This window comes from Saccostrea cucullata, unplaced genomic scaffold, assembly GCF_032062105.1.
Source record: "Saccostrea cucullata isolate Sc308-1 unplaced genomic scaffold, CSIRO_AGI_Scuc_v1 ctg639, whole genome shotgun sequence".
Classification (NCBI taxonomy): Eukaryota; Metazoa; Mollusca; class Bivalvia; order Ostreida; family Ostreidae; genus Saccostrea; species Saccostrea cuccullata.
Genome location: NW_026926185.1, coordinates 192270 through 209369, shown reverse-complemented (window position 1 = coordinate 209369; position 17100 = coordinate 192270). Strand labels below are relative to the sequence as shown.

Genomic DNA, 17100 nt, shown 5'->3' with positions numbered 1-17100 from the left:
TCTTCTGCAACCATCGCCCGTAGTGATTAGAGTGTCTGCACTAGACTCGCGAAGTAAGAAGTCAATCCCTACGTTGCGGTTAGAATCCTACTGTTGGACGTGGAGGTCGGTTTATCGAATGAGACCATATAAAACGAGGTTCCATGTTGCATTAAGTTTTGGCACGAAAAATCTCTCCCTGCTCAATGACCCTGAGTATGGGAAAAAATTTGCAGCTTTCCATCCGCAAGTGGTGGCGTCTCCATACGAGTGAAAAATTCTCGAGAGGGGCGTTAAACAGTATGCAATCAATTAATCTTTTAAAACCATACCTTATCGTTCCTCCCAAAGGAAAATATTTCCAGTGGCGTCCATTAATCATCCAACGATAAAAAATATTCAATTTAAAGGCTTCTGGACGTGCTGCTTAAAGACAAACCTGGGAAAAAACTGTCGGATCGTCTTACAACAAGTCAGTAACATGTGATTCTTCTGCAGGTATGTGTTTTTTCTCGGATTGTTATCAAATATAGTCCGATGAGTTTTGTTGTTGCGGAGACACAAAGGAAATGCATACTTTATCCATAGACTTGATCTGTGAGCAAACATCACAGGTATTCGAGAAGAATGATTGAATTTATCGATAGATTTCATTTGATGAAATCTTTTCCATTCCAAGACCTAGGTTATGAAGATATTTGTAATTTATTCAAATCAACAGGTCATACCATTTAACTCACTGCATTTTAGAATGAAAATAAGATCTTAAAGACAAAAATAAGTGAACAAATGACAAAATGTGAAAATCTTCATGCAGTAAAATCCACCCTCCATAATCGAATTTCAAAATTACAAAGCAACCAAAACCAAAGGAACAACGGAAAAGGAGAATTCAAAGCAGCTAAGTGCTAAGCGTGTTACCAAAAAGACATTTTCTTCCGCTACCAACAAAACCCAAGCGTTAATGTGTAACTGGTACTGGCAAAGCAGTGTTCTGAATTGAAATTCCCGGTAATTTCAGAGACGGGGACGTATCATTTTTCGAATAAAGAAGGAATTATCAAGATGTGATTTTGATAAAAACTATTTAAGCGACATGTTTTAGCGACTTTGAAACATAAACATAACTAATTGTAAGTACACTGAACATTGATTCAAACAATATTAATTATTCAAATTAATATGTAACCAAAAATACGTCAATTTGTCATTGAGGAATTTTACTCATGAGTTATTTTATCGTAAGCCTCTTTCATTCGGGCTCACATTGTGTAAAATATATATTACATTCATTATTGTTGAGCAGTCAGATCCTAGGCTTCAGATTGTTCGGTTGTTATTTTTGGATTCCCAGAATTCACCCTACCAACCTAAGTTTATAATGAAATAATATTCCATCGTTAACATTTTTATGTTTTATTGTTGCCGGAAAAAATGACACTTATTTTTCCCGGTGATACATTCATGAACAAACATCTATTCTCGTCCGTGAGAAAAGTTTTTTCGCCACCATTTAATTATTATTATTTTGTTTATTTTTTTGCAAAAAAAGTTATGCACACATAGTACATAATTTGTAAACAACTGTTCGTATGTAATACTGTACATATGTATCATTGACGATACTTAACGTCACAAAAAAAATAAGAATTTTAGGAGTATTTTACCTTCTTCAATCAAACCACTCGTTCTTTCATAGCAAAATTCTACCAACATAGAAAGATTTGCAAGGGGTAAACAGTGATACACATTTATGAACTCTGTTATTTCAGAACAATTAAGTCTGAGCGTGGCTCTCTCAACTTCAGAAAGGTTTCTGGGACAGCTGGTTACTGGAAAGATTGGAAAACCTTGTCGCAAGGTCATCTGAAATGAATAAAAGGATAACGTCAATAAACTCTTTTTTTTTTAAAGAAAACAAAAAAACTAGCACCCTTTTAACAAAGTAGATAATTCTTATATGATTATAATGATATAACGATAAACTCATTTAATTGCATATATTTAAGGAATTACTGACTGTCTAGTTAGGAAAGAATGTCAGGGCATCAACGATAGTGGAAAACATTGCAAAGCCCGTTATGCATAAATCATCCAATGATTCTCACTATCGTTGATGTCCCTGGAAAACTATACTAACTAGACAATTATTCCTTATATCCATTTTATTGTGAAATAAAATTTTAGATTTAAACTTTTAAAATGTAAACATAGATATAAACTAGAAATTTTATAGTTAACTATAGTTAAGTATAGTTTACTATATTTATCTATAGTAAATCAAAGTGTAAAAGTTTTTGCCAAAGTTTTTAAAAGTGTCAAAATTTTCGCCAAAACTTTTTAAAGTGTCAGAGTTTTCGTCAAAGTTTTTTCAAAATGTCAAAGTTTTAACCAAAGTTTTTCAAAGTGTTAAAGTTTTCACCAAAATTTTTCAAAGTGTCAAAGTTTTCGCCAAAGTTTTTCAAAGTGTCAAAGTTTTCGCCAAAACTTTTTAAAGTGTCAGAGTTTTCGTCAAAGTTTTTTCAAAATGTCAAAGTTTTCACCAAAGTTTTTCAAAATGTCAAAGTTTTCGCCAAAGTTTTTCAAAGTGTCAAATTTTTCGCCAAAGTTTTTAAAAATGTCAAATTTTTCGCCAAACTTTTTTAAAGTGTCAAAGTTTTCGATAAAGTTTTTTCAAAGTGTCAAAGATTTCGATTAAGTTTTTAAAAGTGCAAAAGTTTTCAATAGAGTTTTATAAAGTGTCAAAGTTTTCAATAAACTCTTTCAAGTAAACTCTTTCAAGTATCAAAGTTTTCGATAAAGTTTTTCAAAGTGTTAAAGTATTCAAATTTTTGATAAAGTTTTTCAAAGTGTCAAAATTTTCGATAAACTTTTACAAGTATCAAAGTTTTTGATAAAGTTTTTCAAAGTGTTAAAGTATCCAAGTTTTCGATAAAGTTTTTCAAAGTGTCAAATTTTTCGCCAAAGTTTTTCAAAGTGTCAAAGTTTTCGATAAAGTTTTTAAAATGTCAAAGTTTTCGATAAACTTTTTCAAAGTGTCAAAGCTTTCAATAAAGTTTTTCAAAGTGTGAAAGTTTTCTCCAAATTTTTTCAAAGCGTGAAAGTTTTCGTCAAAGTTTTTCAATGTGTCAAAGTTTTCGCTAGAGTTTTTCAAAGTGTCAAAGCTTTCGCCAAACTTTTTCAAAGTGTCACAGTTTTCGCCAAATTTTTTCAACGTTTCAAAGTTTTTCCAAAGTTTTTCAAAGTGTCAAAGTTTTCACCAAAGTTTTTCAAAGTGTCAAAGTGTCAAAGTTATAACTATAGTTAACTATAGTAAACTATAGTAAACTATAATAGTAAACTGTAGTATTTTATTGTTAGGGTATAACCTGTGATCGTCCTTTGAGGAGAGTTTCACGAAGATTGTCCAAGCCATCTTCGAGAAACCACCTGGACAAAAAAAAAAACATGCGTACAATTGCAATGTCATCCCCGACTTCGTTCGGGGCGACATAATTACATGAGGACTCCCATGCCAATTCCAACAGTCCTCGCCCACTGTCATCAAACTCAGTGGTAGCCGCACGAGATATATCTTTATATTTGGCCTCCATAGGGTCAGACACAGAGACAGATGCATACGAGATATGCATGCATATTAGGCCTCCTTTTCTCCTGACCTATCGACCTGCCTAATTTCCATTCCGGTAGAATTATCAAGAAATCAACTCCACTAACTTTCAAAGAATTATCACAGAGAAAAAAAACTAAGAAATTGAAGTATAAAAGAATTTTCCCCCGGCTTGGAAGGATGATGATAAAAGCGATATATAACGCGCGCAGTACAGTTAAGGCAACACATGAAAAAAATATGGTAATGAAGTCATAATGAGGTCTGACGTGATGACAGTTGCTCCGCCCTGATTGATCCATATAAGGAAATGGTGCTCAAAATAACTATTTACCGATATTGGCAACAATTTATAATAAACAACAATATCTTCATGTTTAAATAGAAAATAATTAGTGATTTTCTCGTTTATAAAATAGCATGTCTTTAAAATAGTTCTCTTTTTAATGTGTCGTTTGTCTGCATTCGGCTTCAGACAAGCGCTTGCACTCGGTGACACGGAATGTTGTTTACATCTAAAAACGTGGCGACATCAGCTGAGATTTGCAGTGGATTTAAATGCAATAACCACACAATCCTTACAGAAAATAGGGATAAAATAAGAGACAAGGCATTGCTTCTCCATTTTACAAGAATATGAGGACATTATTTTGGAAAATAGCAGAAAACTGAGACGATTTGCACCAGCTCTAGCCTAGATCAATCACTGCACTGTAATTCCAGGCCAGGTATGTACGCATATGTAGGTACATGTGTAGATCTACAATATGTAGACATGCTTTTGTTAACATAAAAAAACCGAGTGTGTTCATGTTCATTTAAATGTATTGGTACAGTCAGTGAAAAACTGTAATTATGCAGTGCCTTGTGCATAACAACCCCCCCCCCCTAATAAGTTGCACACTTTTTAGAATTATTAAGAATTTATTGCACTAAATATGTACTGAGTTCCTGTCAATTAGCTCATTTTTTTTGAGACAATATTTGTAATAATGGAGATCATCAGTAACACAAATTTAAACTAAATTGAATGAGATGTTTTCACTGTTTCAGTCAATGATTCACTAGTGACTAGGCCTAATCAAACAATGATGTATTTTGACATACAAATATGCTACACAATTTAAAAAAAAATATCCGTAACATTGTGTTGAAAACATAAAAGCCCCACTTCAGATCTATGGTTGTAATTTTCTAGAATTTCTAAATTAATGAAAAAAAATCATTTTTTGTTTAGATTACATGTACATTAAAAATATTTATATAATACTTTTATCATTGTAGCTGTCCAGAGTTTCAGGCTTAAAGAGTGAATAAATAAAAAATGCATCATTTCTCCACAGGGTATGTATACTTCTAAAGCATTTCACATTTTCAAAGTTTGCATGTGCTTTTAAATTACATATTGTTTTTTTTTTCATTTTGGTAAAGAAGAAACTTAGAATTTTTTTTATAGAAAATATTCTATCAATAACTATTGTAAATGTCAGAGGTTTCACTTTCCCAGAGAAGTTTTGTAACACATTTTTTTTCATTTATATCAATAACATAAATTCACTACAATAAACAATGTAGCATTATTTGTTTTGTCAAATGTAATGCCATTTTATCCTACAATGTATATAGTAATCTCATAGCATATAACTGCATATATATTGTGTTGTAGGCCTAGCTATTCCCAGATGTTGGACAAATGGATTCAATCAGGCAGCAAGTTAATCCATCATTTAAGGAAAATGGTATGCTCAATATAAGCTATAAACCATACCAAGTTTTGATAATAAAACTAACAGAAGAATTGAAAACATGTGTAGCGGACAGTATATAGGGAACTTATACTGCCTCGCCAGTGAGCTAGCTTTTCTGGTGATGCGGTAGAGTCTCCCTCTATTTCAGGCAAGTTAAGCAACGGCGAGCCTGTGTAACCTTTGGATGGGTGACCGCTTCACGTTACACATGTATGTTAATTCTATGTTAAATGTTTCCATGCATTTTTTTTTCATTTTTTAAACACAAATTACTTTCAATAATGGTATTTCCTGATTTTCTCCTATTTTCAGAATTCATTTTATCCACAAGAACATGAGGTGATAGAAATAATTTGCACCTGGCCAGCATTCCTACAGTCTGTCACTGGATTTGAAAAGAAATGTTTATTAAATAAATTTTCTAGATGAATAATAATTTGACTTTTTCATATATTTACTGTACAGGTGTTGAAAAGGCCATTAAGATATGAAAATCTTAACTTTCTTACTATTTTGTGTGGAGGGTACTAATGATCATCAAGATCTTATTTCCAGCATGTGCATTGTGCTCATTTATCTTTCATAATATTACCAAAAAAAGGAGACTAGAGATCCCCCTAATTGATTCAAAATAGGATAGGGGACCACCATTTGTTCTGAGGGAAGGGGGGGGGGGAGGAGGCGAGTTTTTCCAAGTCAGATTTTTTTTTTTCATTTTCATGTCAATGAAGGACAGATTAATATTTATTTCCAATCAATAAGATGAAGGACAGATTATTTATTTATTTTCCTCTTCATTAAAAATACTACATGCAAAAAAAATGTAAAAAAAAAACTCTGATTCGTGGGAGGGGGAGATCACTGATCTGCAAGTATTTATTTTTAAAATCTGCCAGTCCCTCACCCTCAAAATAAAATAGCTGTCCCCTTAACAAATACAGGAGTATACCCCATTTCTTTCTAATTAGTACCTTAAACTTATAACTTAGTTTATATCCCTTAATGAACAGTAAGCGGTCTGATTGAAAGCGATCGTAGAACATGACCTCGTATGCAGAAAGAAATAATATTAACACAAGTGTGTGTACCATAGGCGTCGGAAGCAAAATGAAAGGGGGCTGATTGAAAGGGGGGGCGGAAGCCAAAAGAAAAAAGCAAATTCCAATGCCTATATTATGTACAGTGTATATAGTTTGCAAATAAGTTGGGAGGCTAAGCCTCCCCCCCCCCCTCCCCGGTTCCGAGGCCTATGCGTACAATAGTGAGAGAGGGTAATAGATATCTAATTAATTATTAATGAAGTCTATATTTTAATTAACCATATGTGTTCTACATAAATATATCGGCAATATTTATACCTATTTGTTTGTAATACTACGTGTATATACACATCGTTGAGGAAATGCGGGAGTTTTGAAAGACATTAAATGTATACAACGTATGGAGAACGAATACACAGAAAAGAAAGAACTGTCAAGGATTTTTATGCATACCGTTTGATTTAGTAAAAAAAAAAGTCAAGTCCTGCCCGCATGAATATTTATTTTAAATTTACGAGATAAACAAACTATATCAAGTACTCCAGAGTTATCTCCCATGCTGGGTCAGTGATGCGTTTGAAAACTATAATAAGATTGACTCTTCCAAGATTTCATTTTTTAATCAAAAAGTGCAAGGGCAAGGCGACAATCTAAAAAGTAGGTTTTTATTTTAAATTATTTATTTTATTGTATAGTTTTCAAAAAGTGATGCTCATTTTTTTGTTATCCTTTAGTTAATTTATAATTCGTGATGAAATTAGGAAAATATCCTATTTTTCATACATTACTGTCTGTTTTAGCTGAATAACTTAATTATAGCGGAAAACTAACTGAATGAGCATCACTTTTGAGAAAGTATAGATACATAGAGACAACATAAAACATTGTGCAGTTAATTTTTTGTTTGTCTTGCCCTTGCACTTTTTGGTTAAATTTGACATTTCATTTTTTGACCTAAAATCGGAGCCCACGTGACTTCAGGGGGTCACATGATGTCAAAAAATACCGATGTGAAAAGCGATGGACATACTCTTCAAGATCACAAAAAGCTGTTTTAACTAGAGTGTCTTGCTAAAAAATAAAACTGTTAAACATTATATGTATCGGATTCCGTGACTTTTTATAGAAAATGTTGCCTTAACTGTACTGCGGCGGTCCCCCCAAAAAACAATATAAACACAAATATTTCCCTTTCTAAATTTTTTCTCTATGATAACCCTTTGAAAGTAAGCGGAGTTGATTTCCTGATAATTCTGCCGGAATGTAAATTAGGCAGGTCGATAGGTCAGAAGCTAAGGAGGCCTTGTATGCATGCAGATCTCGTGCGGATCTGTCTCTGAGTCTGACGCTAAGGAGGCCAAATATGCATGAAAATTTCGTGCTATTGCCGTTGTGTTTGACGTCAGTCGGCGAGGCCTATTAAAATCGGGATGGGACTCCTCGTGTAATTTAAACCTATGTCTGCATTTTTAAAAAAGTCTAAATCTACAATTTTCTTTCACAATGAAATGGAAATATAAGTAATCACTGCTTAGTTAGGAGGGTATGCCAGGGACATCAACAATAGTGGGAAACATGGGATAATTATAGCATAACGGGCGAAGCCCGTTATGCAAATTATCCCATGTTTCCCACTATTGTTGATGCCCTGGCATACCCTCCTAACTAGACAGTGATTCCTTAAATATTCGAGATCACAGCAAACACAGAGAACGAGCGCTATCCAAAACAGGATGTAGTTACGCTAATTTATATTAAAGGTTTATTTCACTTCTATATGTACAGTCGTTTGGCCAGTTCCGGATTTTGGCCAGTTCCGAATAATTAGTAATGTAAGGACTGATAATTAATAAATTCAACGGTGTAAAAATAGATTGTTTCTATGGTAAGAAGGCTTATTTATTAGTGTTTCAATTATGCGAAGTTTTGATTTTTTTACCCTCGGTTTGGTTTCGTTGTCGTACTCGAAGCAGTCGACATACTTTTACAACGCAACAAACGTGAATCACCGCGACGCGCAAGTCTGCAGAAAAACCTCTGTAGATTCATAAATTTTTCACATAAAACCACGTTCCAGGTATCAAAAGTAAGTTTGATATGTACTCTAACATATACTAAAAACTTGTCAAAAATAAATATTTAGAACACTGTAAGATACTAAAATATTTTCGTCTTCTTATTTTACCAGTTCCGGATACCCATTTTTAACACTATTATAAATTCACTCTTCGTTATTTTCTTCATTGTAAACCTGATTTATTATACCCCCGCTTGTTAAACAGGAAGAAGGGGTAGATAGTAAAGGGATGTTTGTCCATCAATCCGTCTTTATGTCCGTCCGTGCGTCAAGCTGTACGTCCGTCCGTCTGATATGCTCTAGGATATCCATTTCTTATCCGCAACCCCTCTTCTACCACTGAATGAAGTTTAATGAAGCTTCACAGAATTTAATGAGTCTTTCACAGAATCTTTGTTTTACAGTGCCAAAGTAAAACTATTTTATTTTTGGATCAGGCACATAATTTGGGCTCCCTGAGAAAAACATGGATACTGCTACTCTTTGTAATATTGAAAGGTTTATCCATCTCTAATCCGCAATTCCTCCTATACCACTGAATAAGATTTAATGATACTTTCACAGATTCTTGATTACATTGTGACATAATGAACTTTTATTTTACTTTTTGATCTAACACTAATTTCGGGTTTCCCAGAGCAAAACATGGAATTTGTCATAAATAATCATAAAGGAGGTGTGGGGTATCATTAAAATGAGCTCACTGCCCACAGTACCTCTAGTTTCTCTTCAACCTTTGAAAATACAAATGATGTATTGGTAAGAAATTAATTTAACTTTTCTTAGGCATGCCAATGGATAACATCTGGGACGTATATTTTTTAATTTAGGGTTAAATTGAATAAGAATCTCTGGGCTATCCGGAACTCGTCGGCTTATTCGTAACTGGTAAAAATGACACCTATGGTAACTTGCGAAATAAATTTTTTTGAAGGCAGGATGAATTTTTATGAAACAATATTTAATTCCATAAGTCATCGAACTACCTTGACAAAACACTTAAATTTTGAAATAATGTCTAGTATATTTATAGCTCAGCCGAATCGGTTTCTTATTCGGAACTGGCCAAACAACTGTATCTCTGTGTTTTTTATTACTTTCCTTTCCTGCCTTCGTTTCAGTCGATTTTGTCAAAATTGGCGACGATGTTTCGATATGGACACACAATTTTTGAATTAAATGTGAATTTAACAATTTGTTTGTAAATAATAAACTCTGCATTAATGAGTTCTTCTTAATGCTGATATTTTTTTAGTGCTGATAATATTGATCAATTATCGTTATCTCCTTGCTTTTGTGTTCCTTTTTAATGAAGTATTTAAAGACTTTTTGCTTAAGGACATTAACAGGTCAGGGTTTTCCGGAGAAAAAAGGATAAAACATGTTTTCTTCCTTTTATAAAATTGTGTTTAAGAGTGGTCTCCTGTGTAGAATTCTCTAAGCGGTGAAACAGAGCTGTTTATAAAAGCTTGTCGTCTTAAGCAACAGACCTAAACAGTAAAATGACCTACACGTACATGGATTAGGCAATATTAATTATATTTGAGAATTCCTTGGCTTTATAACGATCCATTAGTCTTTACTGGCATAGGGCGTACAAACTAAAAGCCATAAATTTTAACCAGACGCCAGAATATGCAGTACCGATCGAACACAAACAAACACCAGAGCGAACCCGAAGCGGACCCCGGGTTCGCTCTTGGTCCGCTTCGGGTATGCTTTCAAGAATTGTGGGACCGCTCTGGTTGCGCTCCAGGTTCGCTCCGCGTTGGCTCGGGGTCAGCTGTGGGTCTGCTAGAGCGAACCCGGCGTTCGCTTTCTGGGACCGCTTTACGCACTGATGCGTGAAGCGGACCCCGCTTTAATCTCGCCGCCAGTAAGCCCCGCCCCTTGTATATTCAAAGACAGTATTGGGTTTGTGGATGAATCATTGCTTTTTATGCGGCGACCGATACATGTACACTCTGCATGTAGACAGTGACATTATGGAGACCATTGAAAAATTTTCCAAAATTTAACTGTACATTCGACGTAGATTTACATGTTTAATTGATTTCCTTGATTTCTCCGATCTCGGAGTTTCGATCCCGTGAAATTCAAAGTTATTGAACAGCGGGTCATTAGGCATTTACTTTTCTTTAGCTATGACATGAAAACAAAAGCAGAAGAGAAAGAAAAGGGTGTTGAATTGATTTTCACTGATCGAATGGTGTACAAGTTTAACTGACGAAAGCATCTAAACAAAATACCTTTTAAATGCATGCGTAATATAGTTAAAAATTATAATTATTCGTTATTCCTTAAGTTTTGTTAATCGTAATTTAAATGTTTGCCAAACACCTGATTCATGATATCGCATCTTTAAATTACATGTAACCTTTTGTATATCTAATAAATCTAGATTTCATTTATAGTAGTTAAACATTAACAGTTCATAATAAATATTCAAATATATGACATACAGTACATGGATTTGGCAATATTAATTATATTTGAGAATTTCTTGGCTTTATAACGATTCATTAGTCTTTACTGGCATAGGGCGTACAAACTAAAAGCCATAAATTTTAACCAGACGCCAGAATATGCAGTACCGATCGAACACGAACAAACACCAGAGCGAACCCGAAGTGGACCCCGGGTTGTATATTCAAAGACAGTATTGGGTTTGTGGATGAATCATTGCTTTTTATGCGGCGACCGATACATGTACACTCTGCATGTAGACAGTGACATTATGGAGACCATTGAAAAATTTTCCAAAATTTAACTGTACATTCGACGTAGATTTACATGTTTAATTGATTTCCTTGATTTCTCCGATCTCGGAGTTTCGATCCCGTGAAATTCAAAGTTATTGAACAGCGGGTCATTAGGCATTTACTTTTCTTTAGCTATGACGTGAAAACAAAAGCAGAAGAGGAAGAAAAGGGTGTTGAATTGATTTTCAATGTATCGAATGGTGTACAAGTGAAACTGACGAAAGCATCTAAAAAAAAGTCCTTTCAAATTCATGCGTTATGTAGTTAAAAATTATAATTATTTGTTATTCCTTAAGTTTTGCTAATCGTAATTTATAATTAAATGTGTGCCAAACACCTGAATTATGATATCGCATCTTTAAATTACATGTAACTTTTTGTACGGTGAGTGTACGATGTGCGAACGCTGAACACAATTTGGTGAACGATGTGTGAACGGTGAACGCAGAACGCGAACGGAGCGCGAACGCGAGCGCAAAGTGAATGGTGAACGAATGGTGAACGCAAGATGTACGATTTATTCGGAATGCCTCCGATCTTTTCCTTGCATTGAAATTATTCTTAATTCTAATTTCAGGTGCTTTAATATAAATACACAGTAGATAAATAAATAAATAATTAATTAAAAACATTTTTTTCTGTACATACCCCGTATATTCACCTATGAATTAAATCGATAGTTTTATACAGTCCCTGAAACGTTCTACTTTCCCATTTTTCCGTTCGCTCACCGTTCGTTCACCGTTCGTTCAGCGTGCGTTCACCGTTCGCTCTTCGTTCACAGTATTGCGTTCACCGTTCACCGTGCGCTCGCGTTCACCGTTCACAAATCGTTCACCGTTCGCTCTTCGTTCCATTTACTTTGCGTTCACCTTGCGTTCACCGTTCACTTATCGTTCAGTCTTCATTGTCTTTCTTTCTTTATTGTAACTTTAAGCTTTACAGCTCATCAGTACAAAATAATATAAACATTTTCAGTACAGAAGTGGATAATTTACAGGAGAACAATGTGTACGTACAAAAATGATAGTAGTAGATAACAAACAAACAAAAAAGTAATGAAAAACATACAATTAACGGATTACAAGATCACCTCTTCGCCTCAGACTATAATAAATATATTTACCAAGATTACACATATCCTTATAATTCTCAGTGTTGAACAATTGTAATAATTTAAACATGGATGGTTTTTTAATGAAATATTTTTTGATAAATTTATTTCGATAATCTTCATAAACAGGACATACCAATAAAAAATGATATTCATCCTCAACACAATTATGACAAGAAAAACATTTCCTATGCGTTTTGTTAGTTTTATTATATCTACCAGTTTCAATAGCTAATAGGTGTGATGATAATCTTAACTTTGATATACATTTTTGGAACTTAGCCGGAATAGATTTCTTTAAGTAATACTGAAGATAAAACCCATCAAGTAGATATTTATAAAAAGAGCATTTTTGCGAACTTTCGATTTTAGCAAATACTTCTTGTTTAGCCTGGTCCAAGATCCTATATTTAATACATTTTAAGGTAGCTATATTAAATTGTTGTTTATCCCAAACTTCACTAAAACCTAGATCATTTAAACATTTCTTTACCTGAAAAGCCCAGTTTTTTTTGTGAATGCATTTCACAGTTAAAATACATCTTCTCATAACAATTTCTAATGATACAGTTATCGCTGGCTAAAATATTACTCCAAAATTTTATCATTGAGAATGTCCTTTTGAACAACAGAGGAAGTCTGCCTAACTCAGCATACACAGCTGCATTACATGTAGATTTCTTAACTCCTAATATCTGTTTACAAAAATCAAGATGTAGTTTTTCAACATTATCACCTTTATGAGATCCCCAAATTTCTGATGCATAATTTACAATGCCTCCAACATAACAATCAAAAAGCGATAATAGAGTTTCATGATTAAGGGACAAACCCCTTATATTTTTTTTCAACACAAATAATGCTTTTCTACCCTGGTCAGACAACTGTTTTTCGGCCATTGTAAATTTATTATTATATTGAAAAATAATTCCAAGATATGTAAATTGTTCGACGATTTCCAAAACATGTTTACCAATGAACCATTTTTCATTAGATTTGATTTTGCCCTTATTTCTAAAAATTAAGACTTTAGATTTGTCCACATTAACGCATAAATTCCAGCACTTACAATATTCAGACAATTCATTCAAAAGTGATTGCAAACCTTCAATTGTTTCAGAAAAAAGGACCATATCATCTGCATACATTAACAAAAATAAGTTCAGTGACATTAGATCATAAGACATACAGCCAGATTTTAAAAAACTCATTTCAAAGTCATTCACATAGAGATTAAATAAAATTGGAGATAACACTTCTCCCTGCATCAAACCAATAGTGTTACAGAAATAATCACTCAATTGGCCTTCTACCACAATGCAAGATTTCACATTATTATACAGAGCTTTTATGACCTTTAGTAATTTACCTTGGATACCCACTTTAGATAACTTAATCCACAGTTTAGATCTATCAATAGAGTCAAACGCCTTTTTGAAATCAATGAAAGCACAATACAGTCTTTTATTTTTAGATAAAGTGTTTGATATCAATGAATGAAGAACAAATATTGCTTCACGTGTACCGCAATTAGGTTTAAAGCCAAACTGTGCATCTGTTATTATATCGTTACCTTTCGACCATTCTAATAATCTAGTATTCAATATTGAAGTAAACAATTTAGCCATGTTACTAACAAGACTTATACCCCTATAATTGTCTGGGTTCTTATTGTCACCTTTTTTGAAAATAGGCACAATTACAGACGATGACCAACTTTTCGGGAAAAAACCTGTGTCTAAAATACAGTTAAAAAGTTTACTTAACAACGGAAGTAGGTATTCCTGGAATTCAATAAAATATTCATTCAATATCCCATCTTCGCCATGCGATTTCCCTTGCTTTAAATTACTAATAGCGCTTTTAATTTCATCTTCACAAATTTCTTTATCTAGTTCCTCAAAAACACATTCACCACCTACATTTGCACCATTCCAGTTACCAATTTCTTCAATTTGAGTGATATCTTTGAAGTGCTCATAAAAAGTTTCTATTGATACTTTTGGAGTTGATTTTGTTCTATTAAATTTGGCAAAAAATTGTTTGGGATTATTTTTCTTCAATATGTTTAACCTATTTCCTTCTGCTTGTTTGTACAATCTTTTAAGCTTTGTTTCTTCTTTCTTGTAAATGCGTTTTTTATTAATCAAATCCGAGTGATTTTGTATATTTTTACAGTTATTGAATGTACGTAAAGCTACAATATAATCTCTATAAAGATCTTTTAAGTTTTTATCAAACCAGGGCTTATCATCTGAACTTAAGAAAGTGGAGTGTTTTAATCTTTTGCCAGAAGTTCTATGGTAATGATCAGTATTTACACGAAAAAAACTACCTACATCAACATTCAACATATCAGTAATTTTTGCAATACAATTGTCTAGATCATTTTGTGTAGAAATTCCATTAAATTCCACATGAATATACATGTCGTCTAATGAATTGAAAAAGTCTTTGCATGCTTCACTATATGTTGGATCCCATTTATAAATACTACGGGTTTTATAAACATGCGAATTAGTGTTTTCAGAAGATTCCATAGACAAAGAGCATCTCAATTCGATATGTAAAGGTGCATGGTCTGAAAATGTAGTAAAGTTACAGACAATAAATTTACTAATAGAATCAAACATGTCAGTTGTGGTCAATAAATAATCTATTGTACTAAGACCACGAGCACCATTAAAAGTAAAGTCGTTGGAATGTCCACCACTATGCCGACCGTTCACAATACGCACACCTGTTGCTTTACACAACGACAGTAACCGGTTTCCGTATTCATTGTGACCTAGATCTGGGTTGACCCTCGCAGTCAGCTGATCGTCAGTTCTGTATTGTAATGTGTTGTTCACCGATGCATGTAACTCATCATTCAAGATAAAATCAGGCAAAGATTTTGTTCTACTGTTGAAGTCACCAAATATAAAAACATCACCAACCAACATATAAAAGCTTAATAATTTTTCTAATTCCTCAAATAAATTAATTTCATTCTCTTTGAAGAATACAGAATTGTAAGGGGGGAAATATGTAAAAGCAATGTATATATCATTATCGTGATTACAAAAATCTTTATCTATTTTTAGCCATATAATTGTATCATAAACAGCTTCAACAAAAGTAATGTATGGAATATATTCATTTCTTATAAGTATAATAGTCCCCCCACCATGCATAGTTCTAGTTTTCCTAGGAAAAATGAACGCTTTGAAATTCGGATCGTCGATTTTATAATCCTTTTCAATCCAGCATTCAGATAGGCAAATTATGTCATACGTACACAAAAAATTTCTCAAATTGTTATCTTTCCATTTATTGTCAAAACCTCCGTGTAAATTCCATCCTATGATTCGTAATACATCTTGGCTCTCCTGACCCCTCTATTTTCCCCTACCACCTCTGCCACCTCTTCTGAATCCTCTTGCACCCCCCTCTGATTTAGGATACTCGTACTCCGGTGTTTCAGATCCAGCATCTATGTATAACTCTCCATCGATGTAAAGTTTGTCTTTAACAAGGGATGCCTTTTTTTCATCTTCCTTGGCCTTCTTATAAATGGGGTACAGGCCCTTCCTCCGTTCTTGGATTTCTTTCGGGAATTGTTCACCGATCGACAGATGTGTTCCTTTAAGTTTGAAGGCATTTTTGCGGATGAGTTCACGCTGGGGGAATCTGTTGAATTTTGCTACAATCGGGCGTGGTTTTACGTTGTTTCTTCTGCCGATTCTGTGTGCCCTTTCTATTAGAATGTCGTCCTCTAGTTCTAAATTGGCAGAGCATATTCTCTTAACAATATCTTCACAGTTTTCTTGCTCCCCTTTTGGTGCCTCATCTACACCGTAGAATAGTAAATTTTCTCGCATTGATCTGCATTGAAGGTCAAGGATATCATTTGTGAGTCTAGCGTTCTGCTTCATGGAATTTTCTAATGCTGATTTCAATTCAAAAAGATCATTGAGTGCTTTTGAAGTGTTTTTATCGTTAGTGTCCAGTGATTTTGAAATAAATTCTTGGCTTTTTTCTACCTCCAAGACACGAGTGTTTAGACTTTTTATATCATTTTTCAGACTTGACAGGGAACTCTCAATCGATTCTAACTTTTCCAGTTTTTTACTCATAACATCTAACTGGGAAAACATTCCTTGAACCCACTGAGGGGTAGCCTGAGGGGAAGTGTTCGATTGAAAATTTTGGAATTGTGATTGCATAGGTGTCATAGGTACTGATTGCATGGGTTGCATGGGTTGCATTGGCTGCATTGGTTGTAACTGATGATACGATAGGTTACCTACTTGTTGGATGTGCTGTAATTCAAAGTCGGCACTACTGTTCTGACTTTTCTGACTGGCCGCCATTTTACCCTGTGCAAGTTTCTTTTGTTTCTTTTTCTTAGGTGGTTTAGAGGGAGAAGGCGACCCAAAATTCATATGAACCGACTGAACCGATACTACAAACACAGTACTTACACATTCACATAATATCCCAACCGAAGAGTAATGTTACTGGGAGTGAGAACACAATAAATGTCGTAAATTATCTCAGTGTAAAAAACGTGTCCACCTCTGTCCATGTCACGTGATCTTCCTGTCATTCGGAACTCCGAAGTGAAAGGACTTATCTTTTTGATGGTAAGGATTTACATGTTTTTTTAATTAAATAACTTAGATAAAACTTAGATATCGTGTTAGAAGAATAATTATTTCATTGCAAAAATTATCTATATATTTATAATTCTATTATTATAACTCAGCTGTTACTTATTTCATGAAT

The 17100-nt window shown here is 33.8% G+C and overlaps 1 protein-coding gene and 1 long non-coding RNA gene across 3 annotated transcripts; one reads left to right on the top strand and one right to left on the bottom strand.

Moving 5' to 3' along the window:
• The first annotated feature begins 3835 nt into the window (after window positions 1-3835).
• LOC134271015 (uncharacterized) lies at window positions 3836-6451 on the top strand. Of its 2 annotated transcripts, XR_009992935.1 has the most exons (5): window positions 3836-4317; window positions 4874-4933; window positions 5256-5328; window positions 5486-5547; window positions 5650-6451. It is a non-coding gene; the product is annotated as an uncharacterized LOC134271015 (long non-coding RNA). The 2 variants fall into 2 exon arrangements; XR_009992934.1 differs by lacking the exon at window positions 5486-5547 and having other exon boundaries at window positions 3850-4317.
• An 8907-nt stretch (window positions 6452-15358) lies between these two features.
• LOC134271014 (protein unc-13 homolog C-like) lies at window positions 15359-16757 on the bottom strand. Its single transcript, XM_062753279.1, has 2 exons — window positions 16658-16757; window positions 15359-16093 (listed from the first exon to the last, which is right to left on the bottom strand). The coding sequence occupies exons 1-2, from the start codon at window positions 16755-16757 to the stop codon at window positions 15711-15713; spliced, it is 483 nt and encodes a 160-aa protein (XP_062609263.1). The 3' UTR covers window positions 15359-15710.
• Between the last annotated feature and the right edge of the window lie 343 nt (window positions 16758-17100).